This window comes from Cibotium barometz, chromosome 4 (genome assembly GCF_041138505.1).
Source record: "Cibotium barometz isolate CiBa-2024 chromosome 4, ASM4113850v1, whole genome shotgun sequence".
Lineage (NCBI taxonomy): Eukaryota > Viridiplantae > Streptophyta > Polypodiopsida > Cyatheales > Cibotiaceae > Cibotium > Cibotium barometz.
The window spans coordinates 714879-739759 of NC_141049.1; the positions used below are offsets into that span (position 1 = coordinate 714879).

The 24881-nt window shown below is 45.4% G+C and overlaps 1 protein-coding gene across 1 annotated transcript; it reads right to left on the reverse strand.

Moving 5' to 3' along the window:
- Positions 1 to 458: 458 nt before the first annotated feature.
- On the reverse strand, positions 459 to 24323 carry WEE1 (WEE1-like kinase). Its single transcript, XM_086784335.1, has 10 exons — positions 24035 to 24323; positions 23845 to 23905; positions 23673 to 23739; positions 23286 to 23567; positions 2110 to 2177; positions 1917 to 2026; positions 1764 to 1804; positions 1411 to 1562; positions 926 to 1279; positions 459 to 807 (listed from the first exon to the last, which is right to left on the reverse strand). Exons 1-10 carry the CDS (start codon positions 24187 to 24189, stop codon positions 688 to 690), a joined length of 1410 nt encoding a protein of 469 aa, XP_086640461.1. The 5' UTR covers positions 24190 to 24323; the 3' UTR covers positions 459 to 687.
- Positions 24324 to 24881: the final 558 nt, after the last annotated feature.

Consider the following 24881-nt stretch of genomic DNA (forward strand, 5'->3'; position numbering starts at 1 on the left):
TACGTAGTGTATGTACTTCGTTCTCAAACCCTAAATCGATCTCTCCTACTGAAACCCTAATCTAACCGCCTCTCTCTCTCTCTCTCTCTCTCTCTCTCTCATATGTTGTATCTGCTCATGGTTGCAGCAAGATAGCGAGAGATCGGATCTCCTCCCTCATTTGGTTTGCAGGACAGACGTGAATCGCCACACGTGTACGCAAGCACAAAACTTCTGTCTCTGAGGCAGGTGGTCAGGTCTCTCTCTCTCTCTCTCTCTTGGGCTGAGGGTATGCAGACAAGTATCTACTCAACTGCTCTCTCTGGGGGGTGGCGCCAGCAGAGGCACAGGCGTAGAGTAGGGAATAACGTAGTGGGCGAGGAGGGAAGGGGTTGCGTGCAGCTTCAGTGATCCGTCGAAGCCAAAGTGAGCAGTAGAGCAGCATAAACAGCACTCACTCTTACCAGCAATACTACACGGGGAACATGATGCATTGATGATGATGAAGTCACGTGCTTTGAGTACATTGGAAGCAAGCTTACATATACAGTTAGCAGAGGGAAACCCCTACGTTATCAAGATATACATAGTTATGGTGTCACCAATCGGAAGTTTCGCTCAGTTCGTGGAGAGCATAGATAGAAAGGGTAGGCAAGCGAAGCTGCCAGGTTCTCCAATTCAACATTACAAAAACCCCATAGAAATGCATCATTGACACATTCCAGGGAGATGGGCTGTTTCTACTTTCCCCGCCGAGCTGCGCAACAAAGCATTCTTGAGCAAGTCTTGTGCAGTTGGCCGAATTTCAGGATTTGGGTGCATCAGAACCTGTGACAACATGATGATTAAGCCCATTTGAAAATGAAGACGGCTAGCCAACAAAAAAGAACTGATGAAACTACCAGATCTCGGGACTGATGCACAGCTAGTAGAACTACCTGCATACCTTTAACACATTTTGAAAAGGCAACGAAAAGCCTGGAAGTAATGGCAACTTTCCTTTCCTCAGAGCCTGAAACTGTGATCCTGATGAAGGTAGAGGGGAATTCCTTGCAAGCTCAAATATGCTTGCACCCAGTGCAAACATGTCAGCCTTAGTCAGGTGACGATAATCATCGTTAATTAGCTCTAATGGCAGGTAACGAGCATCACCCTCCTCCACATTAATGCTACCATCAAGCTTTGTTGCTCTTCCAAAATCTCCGAGTTTGAATGTGCTTCCAACAAAATAAATATTATCAGGCTTGACATCTAGATGAGCCAACCCGCGTGCATGAATAAAAGCCAGAGCTTGAGAAACCTGTTGTAGGAGAGACTCAAACTGAGTAAGGGATCTCTTTGGATCATAGCATCATGTTTACGTAGTATCAGAAGGAGCTGATGAAGGATCAGTTTAGGTCATAAAAAACCAAAAGGGAGCAAGCAAGTTACCTGTCGTAAAGCTTCAATCAAAAATCTCTCTGGACATCTCATTGCAGCCGGTTTCTGGCTGCTCAAAGTACCATCGCAGAGCTCCATTTGAATATACAGATGGTCATTTTCAAACCATGCAGTGTGATACCTAACAACATTTTCGTGTAGTCCTGATACCCAAAGAAGGAAAGCAATCCCAAAATCAATTGATTACATTAAAGGATCATACCAAGTATACCGCACCTCCAAAAGCATAAGATCCAATTCCAGTCTCGTCTAGCCACTATCAACCGATGACAATAAGAAGCATGCCCCCATTAAAAGGAAGTTCTGCTTGGCAAGTAAAAATGAGGAAAGGTGATTATAACTACCTAGTGCTGCCAATGCCTGAACCTCTGTCAAAGCTTGTCTCCTGCTTCATGCACCAGATTGTAAGAGCTTTATTGAACATCTCATTCTGATGACTTTATTGATAATGATGAAAGACAGTGAAGACAATGCAGGCAAGTTTTATGTGGAAAAACCTCTCACTATCTTGCCGAAGCTGACGATGCAACCGTTTGACAGCATAGAGGCAGCCATCAATACGCTTGAGCACTTTAAACACGCTGCTGAAATTTCCACGCCCTACTTCCTGCATTGAAGACAGGCCACCAATAGTTAAAATTGGCATGGCATCCTTATGACATTAGTTAAAAGCACTGCAGCCTAATCCACCTGGATTTCATGAAACTCCTCTCGGTAGCGCGATGAACAATTGGCACCCAAAGCTGGTAAGAATTGTGCTGTAATTGCCAAATTTTGAGGGCTATTAATACAATAAAGTGCTTCGCACCATAAGAAAAGAAGTTACAGTTTAATTCTATAAAAACCAAGCTAGAACTGTAGCGTGCACTCAAAAGAGGTGCACAACGAATTTATACTTTTTTTTCCAAGAAACATGTCCTTCATTGGTCATGAAAGAGACGTCTGCAGAAAGCAAACTGCAAAAAAACAGCCCCAAAGTGGAGCCCGCTGATATATGCATCCCACAAAAGAGGAATATATATACCTAGATGAATCTAGGAACATGCCTATATACACCTAGATGAATCCCACAAAAGAGGAATACTGAAGAGGCTCAAAAAAAAGGTTAGTAGAGATCTAAAACCTAAAAGAAATAAAAAAGATTTAAGACCTTGAGGGGGGAGGTGGCCTATTGTGCCAGATCAATCCATCGCCCTCTCAATTGAGGAAAGGGCCCAAAATCCAAGCGTGTAGGAAGGCAGCACAGCATAAATGGCCTGAGGCATTCCCATCATCCCGTAAGGTCTAGCCAAATAAAGCAGGTCACCTCTGCCAAAGGAGAGGAGGAGAGGGGGGGGGGGGGGGGGGGGGGGTGGGTAGGTAGGGGGGTTAGCAAGTGGGTTTGTTGTTGATCGCCATCAATGGCCTCTGCACATCTAGCCAACCAGATATGCCAAGTGGTAATGTGGCTAATGATCTCCCATCTCTGGCAGTCTCCAACCCCTTGGGTCCACTAATCGAGACCGCTGAGGCTGGGATGCATAGCTGTCAGGTACGAAGGTACGAAACGAGACGAAGGTATGAAAAAACGGTACCGGTACGGGACTTTTTATTTCGGAAAAATAAGTTCGATAGAGGTTCAGTCGACTTTTAAAAAACACTTGAAAAATAGATATTTGTACACATTTAGAGATGCAAAGTCAAGAGAAGGTGGCAAGGTAGAAAGCCCCCATTGCCCAAACGACCATAAAAAACAATAAAGCAAAACAAGAAGAAACAAAACGAACAAAAAAAAGGTCACCCAAAAAAACGGCTATTAAAAAAAAACAGTTTCGCAATAGTTTCGCTTGCATAGTTTCATACCGTACCATTTTTACATACCTCATGAGCGGGACTAGTTTCGCAAACAACTATGCTGGGATGCCATCCGAAAGTAGGTAAAAGGCGACATAAATCGCCTATGGTGTTTCGATCATCCCCACAAGGTGTGAATGATGTATAGCCAAAGAGTGAATCACATCTGCCAAGGCTACTGGGCACATGCGGATAAGAGGGAGGGGGTGGGGGGGGGGGGGGTTAGTTTTGTCGCCATCAATGGCCTCCCCACATCTAGCCCACCAGATATGCCAAGCGGTAATGCGGCTAATGATCTCCCTTCTCTAGCAATCTCCAACCCCTTGGATCCACTGCATAACCGGGACCCCCTGAAGCTAGGATGGTTGAGATCCAAAAGTATTTAAGCTGGAGGGCAATGCCAGTGCCATCCTCATCATAAAGTATAGCTGCAATCACGGCCCAAGTGATAAAATGGCAAGTTCTTGGCTCAGTTGTAAAGAGCTTAACCAAACCTATTGGGCTTTTGGGCGATCCCACTGGCAATGTCATTGTCTCTTCTCCGGGGTGCTACAACGCTTGCACAAGGAAGGTTGGCCCACGTTGGCAACCCAAGTGCCAACAGCACCCTGTTTCTTGACGATTTGCACAATGTAGCGGAAGTAAGAGAGAGGGAAATGAAATGAAATGAAATGATATATTAACGTCTTCAAAAGGCCAAAATGACCTATGAGACCAAAAAGGTTACAACAATTGGTGGATCTGATACAATGTCTGTGTAAGGAAAGCTAAAAACAACTAAACAACTAACTGAAACTGAAACAACTATGAGGAAAAGTACGGTACCAGGAACTCCTAATGGATAACATCTAGGAGGAAAACTCCAGCAACAAAGGTAAGCATCATACACATCACTATCCAAAGACGTCTCTCATCGGTCGATGGCGGATATCCTCAATGTCCTCCATGGTGAGTACTCTGACTGGACGTCTCCCATGCCGTGCTAGTATGGTCTTGATCCTCTGTTGTAGTCTCCGCCGGTGTCGAGATGGGCCTCTCATCTTGGGGCGCCTGGACCGCCCCAGCTCTATAGCCCGATCAATCAGTGTACCTCTGGTGCGGCTGTACTCTGGGGCTAGCTGCAATGCCTGCTGACCTGACTGCTCAATCTCTGGTCGAAAGAAGTCTGTAATCTGCCTCTGTAGGTGTCTCTCCCTCTCTGATCCCCTCCCTCTCAGGAGACCCTCTCTATGTCTACGCAGCTCCAGCAAGTACAATCCGAGGCATCTCTGATCCTGGTATCTCATGACTCTAGAAAGTGGTCCAAAGCCCTCTCTGAACAAGCAGTGAAAACGGCCTCGTATCTCATAATATACTAGACAGTGACATATGTAATGTAACTCTGTCTCTGGCTCCATCTGGCACAGCTGACAAATCCTGGCCTCAACTGGTACTCCTCTGAATCTGCCAATCTCAATCTCTAGCTGGTGTGAGGATGTGCGCATCTAACCAATAGCACACCGTACCCCATGAGAAAGATGAGTATCCATGTAGCTGGGTCTAATCACAAACCCATCCTCCGTGAGCTGGAGAAGAAGATCTCTATAGAAAGCCATCTTCGTACCAAGCTCGTGTGTCGGCTGTATCCATGTCCTCCTAGTGTCCAGCTGAGTCAAGTCTTGCCTGATAAGTCTGGTAATCTCTGCCCGTGTGAGAGAGAGGGAGGGTGCATCCAGGGAGTACTGAAATGGAGGTAGCCTGTCCATACTAAAGCCATGCAGTTGGAACCAAGCTGTCATCTGTGCATACCAACATGATCCATCTCCCTGTGATGCCAACTGTCGTGAAGACTCCAGGGCTAAGCGAGCATATCTGTCTCTAGGGAGAGCCCAAGTGCTATGTATAAAGGAGACTGATCGAGTGAGTGCCTCTACTACCAATGGGGGGGCAGCCATCTCTACACGGATAATATCATGTGGTACGGAGGCCTTGGCCCTAATCATCCGGGAAATCATAGAAACCAAGGACCTCTCCATACGTCTCCATCCATCAGTGCTACTAGCTCGGCTGTGGTGATCCACTGAGGGTCCCCATATCTCCACTCCATACAGCATGGCTGAAGTGACCAAAGTGTCAAAGAGCCACAGCTTTGTTCGAGGTTCTTGAAACTGAACCTGCGAACACATCCTCTCTAGTCTCCCCAATGCTGCATAAGCTCTGGTCAATCTGGTCTCCGCTGCTCTCCTCAAGGAAAATAGTGGGCCACTAAAAACCACACCAAGGTAAGTATATGCATCTGTATACTCCACTGTCTCCTGACCATATGTAAAGGTGGGCATTGATCTCCTAACCCACTGTGCTGTGGTGTTAAACACCATCACCTTGGTTTTACCAAGGTTAACAGACAATCCACTGTCCTCTGCAAACATGTGCAATGCATCCAAATGACGCTGCATCCCCTCTGGAGAATCTGAGATCAGCACAATATCATCAACATACAATAACAACGGAATCCATGTCCCTGCTAGCTGTGCTCCTCTGTCACCCTCCCGCTCTACATAGTCCGAAACCTCATCCACATACATCCCAAATAAGGTGGGGGAAAGGGGGCAGCCCTGTTTCACCCCAATAGTGGAGTGAACCATCTCAGATATACCCTGGGTAGTACGTACCTGCCCCACAACTATCCTGTATAAGCCATGATTCCCCAAATCAGCTCTGTGGGCACTCCCATCTCCTGTAGTCTGCACATCAATCTGGCTCTCGGTACTGTGTCAAAAGCTTTGCGGAAATCCACAAAGTAATAATAAATCCTCCTGCCATATAATCTGCCCTCCTCAATAATAGCTCTGAGTATCAAGATATGGTCAAGAGTGGAGAAACCTCTCCTGAACCCTGCCTGCCCTGATGCACGTATGCCCTCTCTCTCTGCCCATCTACTCAACTCCTGCTCAAGAATAGAAGCATATAATCTAGCCAATGTGTGACCAATCATGATGGTACGATAATTCCCAGGAAGCATGGGATCCCCTGACTTGAAGATAGGCACAATCGTGGACATATTCCAAGTCTCAAGAAAACCCTCACACATGGAGAAAACCCTCACACATGGCTCGGTTAAACATCATAGCAATAAGCTCTGCAAGCATATCTCTGGCATGAATAAAGTGCTCTGCTACCAAACCATCATGATCATATGCTCTCCCAGTCCTCATCCTGTCAATAGCTTTCCTTACCATCTCAGCAGTAAAGAAAGCACACGTCTCTGGGCATGGCTCCGATGGGTCTGGCAGGGGCGGCTGTCCTGGTGCTGTGTACAGGGATGCTGCATACTCACCCCAAATCTCTGTGGAGGTAATGGCTGGTGATGGTGAATGCTCATGGAATAGTCTCCATGCCTCACCTGAGTCCTGACTCATAAACAACTGGTACAAATCCCTCTCTAACTGAGCAAGATAAGCCCTCTTCTTCCGTCGCACTAGGTGCCGGAAGGTAATCCGTGACTGTCTGTGAGTGGTAACACCCATGAGCACCTCTCTCTGTAATCTGATCCTCATCTCTCTGCACTCCTCATCATACCAACTGTTCTGGGGCATGTTCCCAGATCGTCTCCGTGTAGGCTGACTATGGGGATATGCCTCTGATGCTGCAACATGAAGCGTCTCTATCAATTGCGAGAGTGTGAGGTCATCTCCAAGAAATATTCCCGTTTGCTTGAGTGTAGGACGTCTCTTCAAGAAGTCCTTCTTGGCTTCCATGGAGGGGAAACGAATGATAAGTGCTCTCTCCTTAGAAGAAGATTCGCCACTACCTTCCCTCTTCTTTCCCACTCTCCATGCCTTTGTGTGCGTGGCTTCAATGCCCATCATAGAGAAGAGCTCCTTGGTTTCCCCTTCCGCATCATCACGGTCTTTTAGACCGGACACTCGTACATGTAAGGCCCGGGTCTTCCTCCTTTGCTCCTCTTCAAGGGTCATGTTGATGATGGTGGGAGTGGGGATGGGTGGCGATTCTTTACCTTTCCCTTTCTTGGCGACCTCGATCCATTTCTCGGCTTCGTCCATCTTCTTTTGTGTCTTTGTGATCACCTCCACCCATGAAGATGTCTTCTCTTTATGTTGCTCCTCCTCCTCTCGAATGATCCTCATTTGTTCCTTGATGGTATTCAGCTCTTCAATCAAGGAGGGCTGAAATTCTCCATCCTCAAGCTTGCTTTTTGAAGTGGCTTCCAACTCCTTTTTGAGGGCTGAGATTTCAACCGCTTGACTTTTAGCATGCAGTTTGGCCTCCACTAGTTCCTCCTTTAAGGCTGAAATCTCAGCCTCTTGCTTGGAAGATCTCTCTTCGAGCTCCTGGATTTTGTCAAATCCCTTCTCGAGTTTGGAGAGGCGGTTTATGATTGTGGTAACGGAAGAGTCGACCATCTTCTTGTTTTCTTTGATAATTGTGCCGAGCTTGTCCTCTACCTTCACGAGCTCCTCTTTAAACCCAGTCTTGGCCATGACTTTTTGCAGAACTTCCCACAGCCAATGGACTGAAAATTAATCCATGAACTGAGAGAGACAGAGAGACAGAGAGACAGAGAGAGAGAAGCAATAAAGACAGTACACCGGATTGGGTCCAAAATACCCCCTGCAAGGCCCCCACCAAGGATGGTGTATTTGCTTTATTGGATGATGAGAAAAAAACTCAAATCTGTAGATCTCCCCGTGGTTGTAGACCCTATTCTTGACCTTCAAGTTTCACCTTTGCTTTACGCTCCCTGTGGCTGTCCTGGCCCTTGGAGCTCTTCAGCACTTTGTGGATTATGAGATAGCTAAAAGACTTTCTAGCCTATGCTTATATAGTACTCATATATGCTGGTCGGTGGATACTTGGAGAGGTCGGCCTGTTTTATTAAGCCCCATGACCTGTTTCAGTTGCCTTAAATAGACGCCTTGTTTCCCTATGGGCTGGCTGCCTTGGAGATGCTGTCTAGGCTGCTGCCCAGACCTGTGCACTGGCCTGCCTTGCTGTCCAGCCTGCCTGGGTGCTGGCCAAGGCCATTAAGGGCTGGCTGACCTGGCCCCTAGCCCTTCTAGGCCTGGCCGCCTTCCTGCCAGGCCTGGCCGACAGCATGCCCAGCCAATGGTGGCTGTTGGGCTTGGCCATGGGCCTCCTTGGCCATTAGGGTGGCCTACACGGCCTACCCCTTTTCTAGGGTGGCCCATAAGGCTGCCCCTTCTATCTACATGCTCTACTTATCTAGCTACAAGCCTAACACCTGTCATCATTCTAGAGGGTGACTCACAATACGGACTGGCATTGCTTCATGTGTGGGACTTGTAAGCAACCTGACCAAGACCATGTACGGGACTTGTCCACCTGACCTTGGATGCTTAGAGTGGAACCTTGGTTGACTCGTCCCGGACTAGGGCTCACAAGGGACTAGTTTCTACTCTTGGTCGTGCGCCTGCTCGTACAAATATGTCCACGTGGCATTCAAGTGCAGGATGCGTGTGATATTCCCTTCTGCTTACATTGAAGGACGCCGCAAAGCCTCCAAATAATCCATCAATAATGCCAAAAAATCTTTGAGGAAGGTCTTGTCAAGCCACACCAATTCGTTTTTCCCTAGGTCTTGAAACTTTGTGAGGAACTATCTTTCTTTTCGGCCAGAGCCATGCTTGAACTGATGTAGAAGGATCTGTTCTAGAACCATAACTTCAACTTCGTCCACTGTTTGGTTCTTGTTCATTGTGGATATCGAAGAGAGGAGGTCCAATATAAGGCTTCAACCAACTGACATGAAACACATCATGCATGGCCCAACTGGGTGGTAGCTTCAGTCTCATGCATAGTGGCACCCGGTTTGCGCATCGCCCAAGCAATCCGGTTTGTTACGAACTATATGGTTCAATATGGCCGATACGATGGAGGTACAATCATATCCAATCGACCGTTTTTTTTCCGTTTTTCTCGTCGTTTCTTCGACGTTTTGGAGACTGTTTTAGGCTTTAGCCTTTGCTTGCATCCTATATAATAGCCTCTCCCCCAACCACATCCTCATAAGTGCTGTAACTATTTGGCCCTCCTAGCTCTATTTCACATGATAAAACCCATGCCCGAACATCAGATAGATGGAAGAAGACATGGAGACAAGGTCTATAAGGTTTGATTAAGAAAAAGCACCATTCTTGGTCAAAAAGCAAGAAAAAGCAAAAAATCAAACAAGGTTGATCGCGAGCCAAGGACACCATTGGAAAGAGGAGACCGAGCTGGACCAAAAAGCTAAAAGGCACTTTCTCAAAAAGCAACTCTAAGGCCAAAAAGCCAAAAAAGCAAAGCACCAAAAGTTGAGTAATATTTTATTAATAAAAGTAAAAAGAGCAAAAACAAAGACAAAAAGAAAAAAGCAAAGCATAAAAAGACAAAGCAAAAGCATGAAGGCTTTTTGGCAAAAAGCTAGGTCTCTTACAAGTATAAAAAGAATTGGACTTCTCTTGTAGTACCATGAACAAGATAATTGAAGATTGAAGGAGATCGTGGAGTGTGTGTGGGCATCATTATGATCATGGAGAGCTTCTTCTTCGCCATCAACACCTTCTCCAACTTGCTTTTCAGATGTACGGTCAGCCCTAGACTTGTATGGACATATACATGGACGATACGGACGCGTGTACGGAGCTGTACAAACATGGAGCATAGACATGGAGAACTTGGACATAGAGCTTGGGCATGAAACTTGGACATGAACATGAAACTTAGACATATAGCTTCGACATGGATCTGGACTTGGACTTGGACTTGGACTTGGATTTGGATTTAGATTCATTGGACTTGGATTCATCGGATTTGGATTTAGATATTAGATTTGGTACTAGCCCAGTGAGAGATACTTGTGGGTCATCCCCATGGTGTGCACGGCATCAAAGATCTCATGCCTCAACATTGACTTGGATATCCTACATTGACATATCTGTTTGTTTTGTATTGATTGTATTGATCCTGGCCAACGTGCCCATGGATTGTTCCTGAATAAATTTTTGAAAGGAAGCGGAGCATGTTCCCCACTCAATGTGGTGTAATGTGTAAGATCCCTATTCCCTTCTCTCTCCCCTCTCTCTCTATATGTTTATCTCTTGGACACGTAGTTGAGTCTGTCATTGTACGCTCCGCTGGGCTTACAAGTGCTCATTGCTCAACCCTCCTCTCACAAGTGCTCATTGCTCAAGAGTCAATCGACACAATCCTCTCCCTCGAGCTCTCCTTCAAGCCTCTCCCCTCTAGGCTCTCTCAAGCATCTTCCTCTTCCTCGAGCCTCCCCCTGAAGCCTCTCTCTCTCTCTCTCTCTCTCTCTCTCTCTCTCTCTCTCTCCCTCTTTCTCAAGCCTCCCCCTTCCTCTCCCTTTCCTTCTCCGAGGACCACTCTCTCCTCTTTCACCAAGCATGAAGCCTTTACTTTGCATGCCATTATCCATGAGAAGAATGAGGGGAAGTCATGGGCATGGAAGTGGACTTGCGAGTATTGTGGCAAGGTCTACACTAGGCTTCTTGCACATCTCTCCAAGATGAGGGACAAATTGCAACTTGCAACATGATCCCTCAAGACATTGCCGATGGCATTGTGAAGAAGTGCTCCTTGCTTGGCAAAGTAAGTGATAGTGGAAGAGTCTCCCCCGCCATTGACGCCGCTCAAGACGAAGTCATCCCGTCCACAAAGGATACATCCTCGTCATCCTTCTTCGCATCCTTCTCCTCCTTGACCAACTCCAATCCCTCATCAAAGAGACCAAGTGAGTTTGAGGTTCCACACAAGAGGCAAGTCACTCTTGGAGACACCATTGGAGCGAATGTGACCTCTCTCTCTCTCTCTCTCTCTCTCTCTCTCTCTCTCTCTCTCTCTCGGGTCCGAGCAAAGCAACAAGAGACAAATGTGGAGATTGCATGCATGGTCATTGAGTGCAATCTCGCATTTCGTGTCCTTAAAACTCCTCAATGGCAAAGGATGGTGAGGGCCATTGCCAAAGTAAGACCATGCCATGGCCCTTGGCATGAACATGGTATCACCTATAAGAACATACGTATGAAGGCATTTGATGACGAAAAGGAGAGAATCAGATCATCGAGTTCGTCCGAACAGGATGGGTGAAGTATAGGTGTTGCATCCTCTCTGGCGGATGGACCAATAGAATGAAGAGGAACATCCTCAACATTCTAGTGTCTGGTCCTCTTGGCACTTACTTCTTGCGGACCGTGGATGCTAGAAAGACAAGGAAGAAAACATTGGGCAATTTCATCTATCACCATATTCGACAAGCCATAATCAAGGTGAGATACAATTCGACATATTCGACAAGCCATAATCGAGGTGAGATACAATTTTGAGCTTGAAGCTTTAGCCTTTGCCTTTTACTCAAGTTTCAACTTTCACGTCTCATTTATTTTTCATACTCTCATTCAAATTTCATGCATCCATCATCCTTGTAGGTTGGCCCCGAAAATGTAATTCAAGTGGTTACGGACAATGCGTCCAATCGCCGCCGCAAGATCAACCGCTTGCTTGAGACAGAGTTCAAGTCCATAGTGTGAACTCCTTGTGCCTCTCACTGCCTTGACTTGCTTATGGAGGACATAGACAAGTGGGTGAACACTGTGGTGACACAAACCAATCATTTTGTCACTTTTTCCAATCAAAAGATCAAGACCCTCGCTATCTTCTGTCATCACAATGACTTAGAGATGAAGAAGCCCTCCTCAACGTGCTTTGCCTACATGTGGCTGTGTGAAAACCTACCCAAAAGGGCACTTTAACCAACCCAAAAAAGAACACTTTATTAGGACATTATTGTCTTATGTTGCTGCCCCGACAACCCTTATTTGGGCCGACCAACAGCCCAACAGATAAATATAGAGTGCACTATTATTGACCATTGGTGTGCACAATTCTGAGCACACCATTCAGCTCACACAAGCCAGATCAAGAGCAGTTCCAAGGCACACCTCTATTGAGTCATCGACGCACATCACCTTCCGTTCTGAGCGCCACATCACTTGCAAATCTCCAAAGCATTACACAACCAAGAGTGCCTATCGATCAGCCATACAGGAGCTCCATTCAAGCCCATACGACATCAGCAATGCCTATACAGGTCTACGTTTTTCAAGTACAACAATGCCCTTGTCACCAGAGTCTGCACCCCTCAAGTATTGCAATACCCTCGTCACCAAAGCATGCACCCTTGTGTTCTTCGACATCTACCACCTCACGAAGTGCCACCATTGTCTCGAACGTGAGCCTTCGTCACCTACCGAGCCCCTTCCTTCAACATCGACATCTTCACGGAGTGCCACTGTTGCCCTCGACTAGAGCCTTCATCATCAACCATGCTTCATTTCCGACCTCATCTTTGCTTCTTCGCCGGTCTACTACTCAAAGTCACCTCACATCAGAGAGCCTCTTGTACAAGATTTCATTCATCATTATACATATTCATCCATTTCACTCTGATCTCTCACACGTTTGGTCTTTTCGTCTTTTTGTCCTCACATGGTATCAAAGCAATAGTGAGCAAAGGGATTGAAGACCTTGAGAGCACACAACATGGATTGACTACCCATGATTTCAAAGGACCAACCTTTGTCACCAGATGTTGATTCTCCTTACTCAAATCTAGACCACCCGGAGGATGGGACTTCTTACTCATTGGAGAGTCCCGTTCGAGGTCTTACGTTGGGAGACGGCCAACCTATCTACACCTACTTACCCTCTACACCTTTGACATCACAACCTTCCTCTTGGAGCTTATCAGACTTCGCTTCTAGAGAGGGATACATGTATATTGCCAATGTGCCAATATTGGACCCTAGTATCCATTGTCATCAACTCGGCATCTTGAGAGAGAGAGAGACCATACTCACCATTTTTATCCATCATTGTTGTAAATGGCGCATAAGTAAGTGAAAACCCCATGAGGACACGGCTCATGTGAAAACCCACTGCACTGCATTTACCATCTTGCATTCCCTTTGCATCGCATTCTGTTTTTTGTGTTTGGGATGCATGTATGAATGGAAACCCAAAAGAGCATTCGTGCACGTGAAAACGTTTTGCATTGTGGCATCGATCCAATACAGCCCAAACTCAAAAGACTCTACAAAAGACGAAGAGTACATGATCTACACCCGCAACAACCAACCCTACCCAAAGCCAAATACTTCTTCATGATCCTCTTCACCCAATTACCACCTTCCTCATCTTCTTTCATGGTTCCCTTTTGGCCTAAGAGGTGTGTGAAAACATGCCCAGAAAAGCACTTTAGCCAGCCCAAAAAAGACACTTTATTAAGACATTATCGTTTTATGCTGTTGGCCAACAGTCCTTATCTAGGCCCCCGACCAGCAACCCAACACATAAATATAGAGCGCACTATTATTGACCGCTGGTGTGCACAGTTTTGAGCACACCATTCAGCTCACACAAGCCACATCAAGAGCAATTCTAGGACGCACCTCTGCTGAGTCATCAGTGAACACCACCTTTCGTTCTGAGCTCCACATCACTTGCAAATCTCTAGAGCATTACACAACTGGGAACGCCTATCGATCAACCATACAAGAGCTCCATTCAAGCCCATACAACACCAATAGTACCTATATAAGTCTGCATTTTTCAAGTACAGCAACACCCTGGTCACCAAAGTTTTACCTCCAAGTACTGCAACACCCTTGTCAAGAAAGAAAGAAAGATTTTATTAACGTCTTCCAAAAGACCGAACTCGGCCTATGAGACAAATCAATGTACCTGTGTGGGGTATCCTTTGTCATCCCAACAAAATGAAAAAGTACTGAACTAAAAAGCTGAATCTGGTTGTACAATAAGTACAATGAGTGGGGGAAGGGATGGAGCTCTACTACTAGGAGAATGCAAAGCTATATGCATGGAGTATACAATCATGATATGCAACCTAGCTAGCTCCATCCTGTACCATACTGGGGGTATAAAATGGTATACATCAATGAAGGGAGTGTCCACAACTCCCTGAAGAACATGCCTAGGTCTGCTCTGAAGCGAGCCAATCGCTCAACACCCTCTCTGTGAAACTGAGCTCTGATCTCTGTCATCTCTCTTTGGTATAGGCGTGGTGTCCGAAAGCCAGGTGTCCTCTGTCTCCTGTAGGCTCTGAGTGTCTTTGCCCTCTGGAAAGTAATTCCCTGTTGTGTATGGGCTGGGAGTGGGGTGGATCTCTAAAAAAATAATGTAATCTGTGTTTGTCCTCCCCCCTCTGGAGCTGTCTGAGCCTGTAATGATGTCTCTCTGTGACGCTGTATGTCTAGAATGAATCTCCCCAGTATGCGCTGGTCTGCTGCCTCAAAGAGCTAGCGTAGGGAATGTGGCTCTCTGAATAAAATGGGATATCTCCCTCTGATGGCTGTATATGCTCTGCATCTACATACATAATGCTCCTCACTCTCCACCTCCTCTCTGCACAATCTGCATCTGCATTTGCGTACATAATGCTCCTCACTCTCCACCTCCTCTCTGCACAATCTCCATCCCCTCTCCTCTCGGGGGATCCGTGCTGCTCTGTCAATCTCGATCTCCAATCGATATGATGAGACTCTAAGCTGACCAATAGCTACTCGAGAGCCGTGTGGTAAAAAGCCCTCCATGTATCTAAGCCTCTCTACTATAAATCCATCATCAATGATACTCATGAAGTGATCTCTGTAGTACAGCATCTTCGGCGGTGGAAGAGACTGTGTAGACGATATCCATGTCTCTCGTGTATAGAGCTGCCATAGGTCCTAGCTCAATACTATGTTCCTCTCACTATGAGAGAGACGGATATGTGGTGCATCCCTGTCATACTGGAATGGTGGTAGATGATCCATGTCTAGGCCATGCTGTGAGAACCAATGTGTAACCTGTGCATACCATGATCCTCTGTCTCCTGCCTCAGCCAACTGTCTAGATGCCTCAAAAGCTCTATATGACAATCTGTCCTGTGGCATCCAATGGGTAGCAAGGCCTGGCGCCCATATCGTTGCTGCATACATCAATGCCGGTGTGACTAATGTGTCAAATAGCCACCCCTTCGTCCGGGGCTCCTAAAAATGCACCTGGTGACACTGTCTCTCTAGCATAGCCAATGCTGCATATCCCCATGTCAATCTAGCTCTGATTGTTGAACCCATGGTGAAGCGCATGGCTGCCGCAGAGAAGACAACCCCTAGGTACATGTATGATGTCACCACCTCCACCTGGCGTCTTGCGAGAGTGAATGTCAACTGACTCCTGCCCTGTCTCGATGTATGAAAGACCATAACCTTGGTTTTCCCAAGGTTCACAATAAGACCCCTCTGTGTGCAAAAATCATCGAGTGCATGTAGATGCTGCTGTAGACCTCCTAGAGACTCAGACACTAATACAATATCATCAACATAAAGCATAATATGTACTGAGGTACCTGCTAGATCAACTCCATCTCCGCCTCCCTGTGAAATGAAGTCAACCACCTCATCAATGTATAACCCAAATAGCATGGGGGAAAGTGGGCATCCTTGCTTCACACCAATGGTGCTAGCAATAGTCTCGGACATACCTCCTGGGCATCTGACTCGCCCAAAAACTTGCTCATATAATGCATAGATGCCCCATGTCATATCTGCTAGTATGCCAAGAGATTGCAGGCACTCAAAGAGCCTCTCTCGTGGTACTGTCTCAAATGCCTTGCGGAAATCCACAAAGCAGCAATAGAGCTTTCTCTTCCTCACTCTGGCGTGATCAGTCATACATCTCAAAGTGAATACATGGTCAGTGGTAGAGAAAGCTCTCCTGAAGCCTGCCTGCCCTAATGATGAGCGTAAACTTGCTCGCTCAACATATAAGCTAAGCTCTTGCTCCAACACTACACCATAGAGTTTGGCCAACACGTGGCCAACCATAACCATCCTGTAGTTACTCGGATCGAGCATATCCCCTGTTTTGTGGATCGGCACAATGGTGTGCATCGTCCACTCCGCAGGCAAACCCTCTACTAGTGCCTTGTTAAACAGGTGTGCAAGAAAAGGAGCCAAAGAATCTACTACATATATGAGATGCTCACCCTATAGGCCCATATGGTCGACGGCCCGTCCATGCTAAAGGCGGCAGATAGCTTCCTTTACCATCGAGTGGGTAAAGAAGCTAGCCGTGGTAGGTCGAGGCTCCTGTGGCTGAGGTATAGGTGGTTGCTGTGGAGCGTGGTATAGGCCCTCTGCATATGTGTGCCATGTCTATGGGTCTGCAATGGGTGTCGATGTCCGAGGCTCTTTGAAGTGCCGCCATGAGATCAGGCTATCTCTACTCATGAAGAAATGGAAGATCTCTAGCTCCTGTATCTTTGCGAAGGCCCGCCCCTTTTGCGGCAAGTGAGTCTCCTCATCTCTCTCCTCGACTCCTGCTTTGTGATGGCTCCCAAGGCTCTCTGTATGCGGAGTCGTGAGTATAGGACTCTGCACTCGTCATCATACCATCTGTTTTGGGGCATAGTCCCAGTACTCGTAGGCTCTCCTGAGTGGATACAATGTGGGAAGCTCTGTAATGCAGCCGTGTGTAGGAGTGATGCCAGCTGGGCTGTAATGGTATCCATAGGTGCCAGGGAATCCATGAGTAGGAGCCCATTCTCTACTCTGCCAGTGTATATGTCTACCATGTCATGTGTGAAGTAGATGGTAGTGTGTGGCGTCGGTATGTGGGGGACTGGTGATACTGGTGATCCGGCTAGTGAAAATGCCAAGTATGTATGATCTGCCCCAATAGGACGAGGTGGGATGGAGAATGAGGTGACAAGCTGTGATGCCTCCAAATACCCATAATGTAGTCTACCACCGTGCCTCCGGTCCGTGTATGACCCCCATGTGGGAAGCATGTCATCCCTCTTGATCCCGACCACTGTAGCATCCCGTTATAAATAACGAGACGATGCCTAGCTCCCAACTCTAGTAAGTTGTCCCCATAATGTCCTCTGTCTCGTCCAGTGTCCTCTGATGCTTGACTAGCCCCTATCTCCTCTGGATCTACAGGGTGGAGGATCTCCATGTCATCATAGTCATACACCTCACACTGTCTACTCTTTGTGTGGACATTGAAGTCACCCGTAAGAAATACCTGCCCTAGTGTAGAATAATACATAATCTCCTTTGACAGACAAGTGTATGGCGAGGCTCTTGTCTCCTCCTCCCTGTGGCATGTCCTCTGTAATGACATAGGAGGATCCTGATGGAGGAAAGTAACATAGGGCTATGTATATAACCTTGTCCTATGAGAGCTGTAAGCTGATCCACATGTATCTGACCTCTAGATCCTGTGCTACCACTCTCAGTCTTCCCTATAGCTCCCGTCTGAATAGAACTGCTACTCCCCCCGACCCTCTCGAGGTACCCTGGCGTGTGGTCCGCTGACTCCCACTGGAATCCCTCTACTCGAGGTAGCCCTCTCTGGGCTCTAATGTGTTTCTATCAAAAGTATGATGTCTCTCCTCATCATAACATGCTCCAATCATCCAGGTTGCACCCATAGTGAACCATTACAGTTCCATACTGCCATGTGTATCTCTGTCAGTGGCCTGGTCTGTGTTCCATAGGCCCCAAATTGCTAATCCATGGGCCGGCCATCAATGATGACCCGACCATCTCGATAGAAGGCCTTCTTGCCTTCTCTCCTCGCGTGTAAGACTCGTGGCATGCAAGCTCTCCTATGCTCTAGCTGCATCCTCGTGAGATCATCATCCAAGAAAATAGGAGTTTTCTCCAAGCCTCGTAGTATGACACTCTTCCTCATGAAGATAGTGCGTGCCTCCACATCTCGAAACTGTATGATGAGAGCTCTCTTCTTTGTCATGTCTTTCCTGGCCCTCCAAGCTTTGAGGAAGGGGGAGGGGGGTTCCTCATGTGAGTATCCAAGTCATGTGCATAGTGTCCGCCCATCCCCCTCAGGAGTAGAGTCGGCTACCTCGTGAATCCCCGTGACTCTCACATTGAGTCTACGAGCATGTCGCATCCGCTCCTTCTCAATGGTGGTGTTGACGATTTGGAGCCCTTCTTTTTGGGCATCCTCTTTCACTTCCTTTTTGATGTTCCTCTTCACCACTTCTACCCAACCCTCCCTTGTTGCCTCCATCTTACCTTCTAGGCTCTTGGTGATTGCCTTGGTGAGTTCCTCTTTGATGGCCTCTGAGTTGCCAGAGGCGAACAATAGCGAAGCGAGCAAGGATGCGAACAGAAGGCGGACAGTAGCGCAGCGAAGCAAACAGAAGGCAGCGAACAACGAGAGAGAGAGAGAGAGAGAGAGAGAGAGAGAGAGAGAGAGAGGCAAAAAAGATAATACACCTGATTGGATACCGAATATCCTCTGGCCCCACCAACGAGAGTGTATTTGCTTTGTTGAATGATGAGAAAAGAAATCTCAAATCTATAGCTCTGTGGCTGCACTTTTTAGACAATGTCTTGTGGAAAAAATAGGCAAAACCGACTTGATTTACGAATTCACACCTTTTCCTTACAAATAGGATCATTAGGTGATATTCATTAGGATCATCATTCAAAGATCAAGAGAATCCATTTGTTAGAGTCTACAAGGCATCAAGAACACAGTAATGGATCAACATAAGCTTTTCTTGTCCGATTGTAAGTAGAGATCTGCAAGGATCTTTGATGTGCATCATGAAGCTGTGAATCAACAAGATCATATGCATGAAGTTGTGAATCAACAAGATCATTGTATATATAGCATGATTTGACAATATACAATAGATTAGGTCTATCTCTCCTTCTCTTTTGAGTCTTTTCTAAACATAGAATTAGCATTACTCTTCTTTGCTTAGCATTAATCGTGAATATGCTTTCGCAACACACATTGGTATCAAAGCTTAGGTCATCCTAGAACAACCTTTAGCTCACATTTTGTGCACGTTGAATTAGGATTTTTGATGTTAGAATTTGCATTTTCGCAACACATTGGTATCAAAGCTTAGGTCATCCTAGAACAACCTTTAGCTCACATTTTGTGCACGTTGAATTAGGGTTTTTGATGTTAGAATTTGCATTTTAGAATTTTCAAGCTAAAATTAAGATTTTCATATTTTGCATGAGTTCAATCCTAACAACAATGGTTTTAGTCCTAGATTCAATGTGAAAGTTGAAAAATCAAATTAAGGTTTTTGTTTTTAAAATTTCAATCCATTTTTGCATGTAGGTTGTGCATGTAGGGTAGAATCTGCACAAGACTTAGCCTAGGTATAACCTAGGTAGGAAAAGACTTCTTTTTACACTCTCTCCACCAAAACCTCACCTCGATAGAGAGCAATGATGCTTTTTGGAAAGAAGAGTTACAACGTGAGTATGAGACTATGCAAAGTCATTGGAGACGAGAAGATGAAGAATGATACAAAAGAGAACAAGAACACCTAGCCCAATACAAACAATTCATGGCCGAGTATATATAATGACTCATAGAAGAGAAACGTCGACAATGTGAGAAAGAAGCACATCATCAAGTAGAGTTTGAAGAAGAGAAGCGTCAAGCCCAACTTTTGTACGAGCAAAATTGGACACAACTCAAGGAAACATGGACACAATTCATGGCAACGTCAACAAAGGCGAAGGAGGAATCACCTTGGGTTGTGAAGCAACCCAAGACAGAGAGCATTGACGCAACAAAAAGAGAGATTCTAAGAAGAGTTCTCGGGAGACGCACACAAAGAGGTGTTTCTGAGAAGGTGTCATTACCCAAGATGCATGTGCTAGAGCCGTAACCAAAACCAAAGCCAAAGCTAGAGCCAAAAGCCAAACCAAAACCAAAACTACAGATCAAGCAAGTGGATCTTTCCAAATCCTATTTGGAGAAGGATGAAGTCAATCCAATAGTTTCCAAGAAGATAAATCTCTCCAAATTCTATTTAAATTTTAGAGGAGGATGAGATCGTCTCGACAATTTCAAAGAAACTTCTCGAAAATCTCTCCCAATCTTCTGAGGAGAAAAAAGAGACAACATATGATTCGAAGATCCAAAGACCAAGACAAAGAACTTGAAGACCCAGTCAAAGAGCTTGGGAATTGAGCCGATGAATATCAAGTGGAGTCTTCAATTGAACCGGAACAAAATCAAAGCAAAGATGTATGGATTACCCCAATGCTTCAAGCTTAACAAGAGGAGATGTCATGTGCATCTATTAATCCTGATGCTCATAGACATGTATATTCTCATTAACAAATATATAGACAAATTTAGGAGCAAATTTAGAACAAATTTTGCAACCCTACAAGCTTCCAGAAGTGCCCAAGGCATAGCCCAATGATTGGGACACCTATTGGGCATTATTTGGACACAAAATATGACTTTTTGGACAATGTTTTGTGAAAAAAAATATGCAAAACCAACTTGATTAAGAATTCATACCTTTCTCCTATAAATAGGATCATTAGGCATTCATTAGGATCATCATTCAAAGATCAAGAGAATCCATTTGGCAAAGTCTACAAGGCAACAAGGACACAATGGTGGATCAACAGAAGCTTCTCTTGTATGACTACAAGTAGAGGATTGCAAGGATCTTTGATATGCATCATGAAAGCTATGAATCAACAAGATCATTTGCACCTGTGAATCAACAAGATCATTGTATATACGGCATATTTTGGCAATATACAATAGATTAGGTCTATCTTTCCTTCTCTTCTGTCTTTGCTAAACATATCATTAGCATTAGTCTTCTCTCTCTCTCTCTCTCTCTCTCTCTCTCTCTCTCTCTCTCTCTCTAGCATCCATGATGATGTATTCCATGGACATGATGTAACCTTTTGGTCTCAAGTCATTTTGGCCTTTTGTAGATATTAATACAACTTTCTTTTCTTCTTAATCCTCCTCCTCCTCCTCCTCCTTCTTCTTCTTCTTCTCTCTCTCTCTCTCTCTCTCTCTCTCTCTCTCTCTCGTGCATTATCTTCATCACAAAAGATTGCAAAATTTCTAAACATTGAAGTTACTTATTCTATCCACCGAGCTTCCATATGTAACATTGATATCAGAGCACCAAGACTCAACAAGATTAAACATTGATTCACTCCCAAATGAAGGTGCATAGTCCAAGGAGACTAACACAAGACATGGAAGAAACACAAGAGGTTGGTTGGTGGTGTTCCACAAGACCCAAGGAAAATGATGGTCCTGTGAGTCGGATGACACTTGGGACATACCAACAAGAAAGGCTTTCAAGCAACGGTTCCAAGGGAGGATGATCCTCCAAGTAGTGGAATGAGAGTGCTAGACTCAATACTCAAGAATAAAAGACCACAAAGAAAGTGTTCAGAGACAAGGCATGAAGGAAAAGGAGACACAGTGAAATAAATGCATAGATCTTCATCAAATTTTGAGTGGATTTGGAGACCGCACAAGGTTTTCAATGAAAAGGTTATCACGAAGGAAAGAATGACAAGTTTGGGAGTCCATGAAAAGACAAAGGGATGATGACAATCATTCAAAAACAAAAGTTAGAATCTCGTCATCGAGTTTAGTAGAGGGGGATGTCATGTGCAAGACATGTGCATGCCCATTCCCAAGATGAATCCTTGAAGGGCAACTAATAAAGAACAAGATTAGAACCAATTATAGAAGTTGGTGCAACTACCAGCTTTGTGAGAGAAGGAGGAAAAGACAAGAGCGCTATAATTTCCAAATACCCTATCTGGTATGAGATCCAAATCTAGGAGAGTGACATGGGTCACTAACACAAATCTTTTGATATCCTGATCAAAATTGTATCAATCTTTCATTCTTCAAACAAGTCTGAGATAGGCTATTGAGAACCAAGAAGTCAAGGCAAGCCCTTATCACAAGCCAACCTCACTCTTCACATGATTACATATGCACCTAGCTCCGACAAGCCTGTAAACGCTTAGGTCCTTTCTTTGTGTTTTGTGCATCGTACTATGAGGCCTGACATTGTCTCAACTTCATACAAGCCCCATAGGCAATATTTCAGCCTCCAAAGAACCAATTTATCTCTCTTGCTCTGGTTTGGCTATGATCTTCTCCCTTGATCAATAATGAGCACCATGGAATTTAAGAGAGCTCTGAGAGCAAAAGGACAAGCTGGTTTCGTGTGCAGCTAATCCAAATTGAAAAATGGACTTGCTTTATTGGGAAGGGGAGTTATTGGGGAGTTTCATGTGGGGCTAATCCAAATTGGAAAATGTACTTGCTAGAAGGGAGTTATTGGGGAGGCACTGAAAAAGTATACTTTCATGTGTAGGCTTCAGAAAAAGCCTCTCACAATGCACCACCCAAAAAGCTATTTTACCAACTCACAATCTTGAGTTCATGAGAACTCCTATTTTAAGCAGGTATCAAGGTGCATCAGAACTTCTAGGGGAGTGAGATTAGGAGTGCCAACTCTCCCATATCTCCAACTCTTCTGACTCTAGCAATCAAACAACTAGCAATCAAACAACTCACTCTTGATGTCGTTGTTGCCATTTACTCAAGGCCAATGAGATCTTCCTAGTCTTATCAAATGAGGGACTTCAAAAAGAAGCTGGATGCAACTATGATCGGAAGGACTTAGGAATCAAGCTCAAGAAAACCAAGGATATGGTGTGATGTGTCGTACACCTATTAAGGGGTGAATTTTCACAGCCCAAGTTCTGCGCTGCTCATACAAGGACATTACTTGCACATCCCCATAGACACATTCATTTAACGGTAAAGATACAGTATGTATGCCCTAGTTCAATTGAACCTTTTTGGCCTAGAGCAGGTCTGCTTGACAGTTGACAGTAGGTTTTTATTTCGGACCTTGCCTGTAGTGCTTGAAACATCCTTTTACCGGACCCAATAAGGCCCCAACCAGAGTAAAAAGAATGTATCATTATGAGTTGCTTACTAGCACTCTCCATTGTGACAAAACCAGTCAATGAGGCCTGTGGAGGAAACCATCTCACCCAGAGTGTCTAGTGTTCTTGCAAGCCTTACAGAAGCAAAACCCATGCAGAATACATTTCATTTGTCAACGTGTACAGCAATTAAAGACATAATACAACCTTGCCTGGGTGGAACCCTTTCTTTGAGGATGGAATCCTCATTTTCTCCAAGCCTGAAGGGATTCTTGATACAAGGGGGTGATAAAACACCACGCCTCATGCTGGCAATCCTTGCCCGTGAATTTGGAGGGATGTAGTCGGCACAAGCATGTGTCTTCGTATGTGATTGCAGCCCAGAGGGAGTGGCATCATTTGACTCTTCCAAAAGACTGGGATGCTCCTGCTGTGTACATATATGGCTATCCTTTAGAGATATCACTGGCTGTTGCAGGATCACAGAATCTGAAAGTACAAAAAAAGGGAAAATAAGCAGTAGTCTGGATTTCAAAAAGCAAAATTAGAAGAGGCTTGTCAAAAAAGAGGGTTTTTCCCCCTCGTTGTGGCTACCTGGCCTGGGCCGCTTGCTTCTAACAGAGCCACATTTCAATGGTGAAGGGATGGAGGCCGCATTCTCCTGTACATGAGAAATAAAGAAAAGAATTATTTTATAAATGAAAGCAGAGCAATGCTTCTTGAACTGCACCAGATTAGGACATCACAATAGCTATCAAGTGAACACCTTATTGCGTTCAAAGTCCACTTGAAACTGCTGGTCGACGGGGGTAAGAAAATCAGGTGTGCTGCAAGGAAGACATGGGGGATGAGCCAAAAAGCCAGATGGGAGGGCAGAATCCATGGATCCCCAAGAAAAAAGAAGGGGGTGCACAGAAAGCGAGCGTAAGGCAAGAAGAGGGATTTAGGGTTCTTACCAGAAGAAGTCCTGGCTACCGAGGCCATCGAGATCGTCCTCGACGAGCGAGTAGAGGATCTGGTCGAGGGGAGAGCGGTGGGGCGCGGAGTGCAGGCTCACCTGGCTCAGCTTCTGGCTCAGGCACAGCCCACCATCCGAAGCAGCGGCATCCATTGCGGAAGAAGAGGAGGAGGAGCGCCACCGGAGCACATAAAAGCCTCTCTGCCCCTCTCCCTCTGTCTCCCACTTTGAGTGTGGCAATGGCGAGCACAGCTTCTTCGCCTGCCTTGGAGAGAGCGGTTCGGAAGGGGCCAAATTTTAATTAACTGCTTAAGGCGGGAACACTTTAAGGATTAGAAATTTAACTATAACTAAGCCAAGAGGGGCCAAATTTTAATTAACTTGCTTCACGAGGTAACACTTTTAAGGCTTAGAAATTTAACTATTGGCCTCTATCTTCTATCTATATATCATAGGGCTATTCCCAACCGCCACGTATCAATGAAAATTTCAAGTTAGAGTTTTTTGTCAAATTTCTAATATAGCTTGTGTTTTGACATCATGAAAAATCCCCTTTATTTTTTGACTTTTAACCGACCTATGGTTGAAACAAGGTGTAAAAATGTTGTTTCTAGGTTCCCCAAAAAATTCCAAAGTTTTGGTGAGAAACAGGACACTAAAGTGTCCTCAGGACATTTCCAAAACCGGCTCTCTTATTCTTTTCCTTTATACTTGCCGATGATCTAGAATTCGACCTTCCAGCCTCTATTAGGTTGTTGGGCTACCCCTCTACGAGCCGCTGTACCATGCAGAAGAGGTCCCCAGAGCCGATTGCGTAGTGCAGAAGAGGCCCCAGAAGAGGCCCC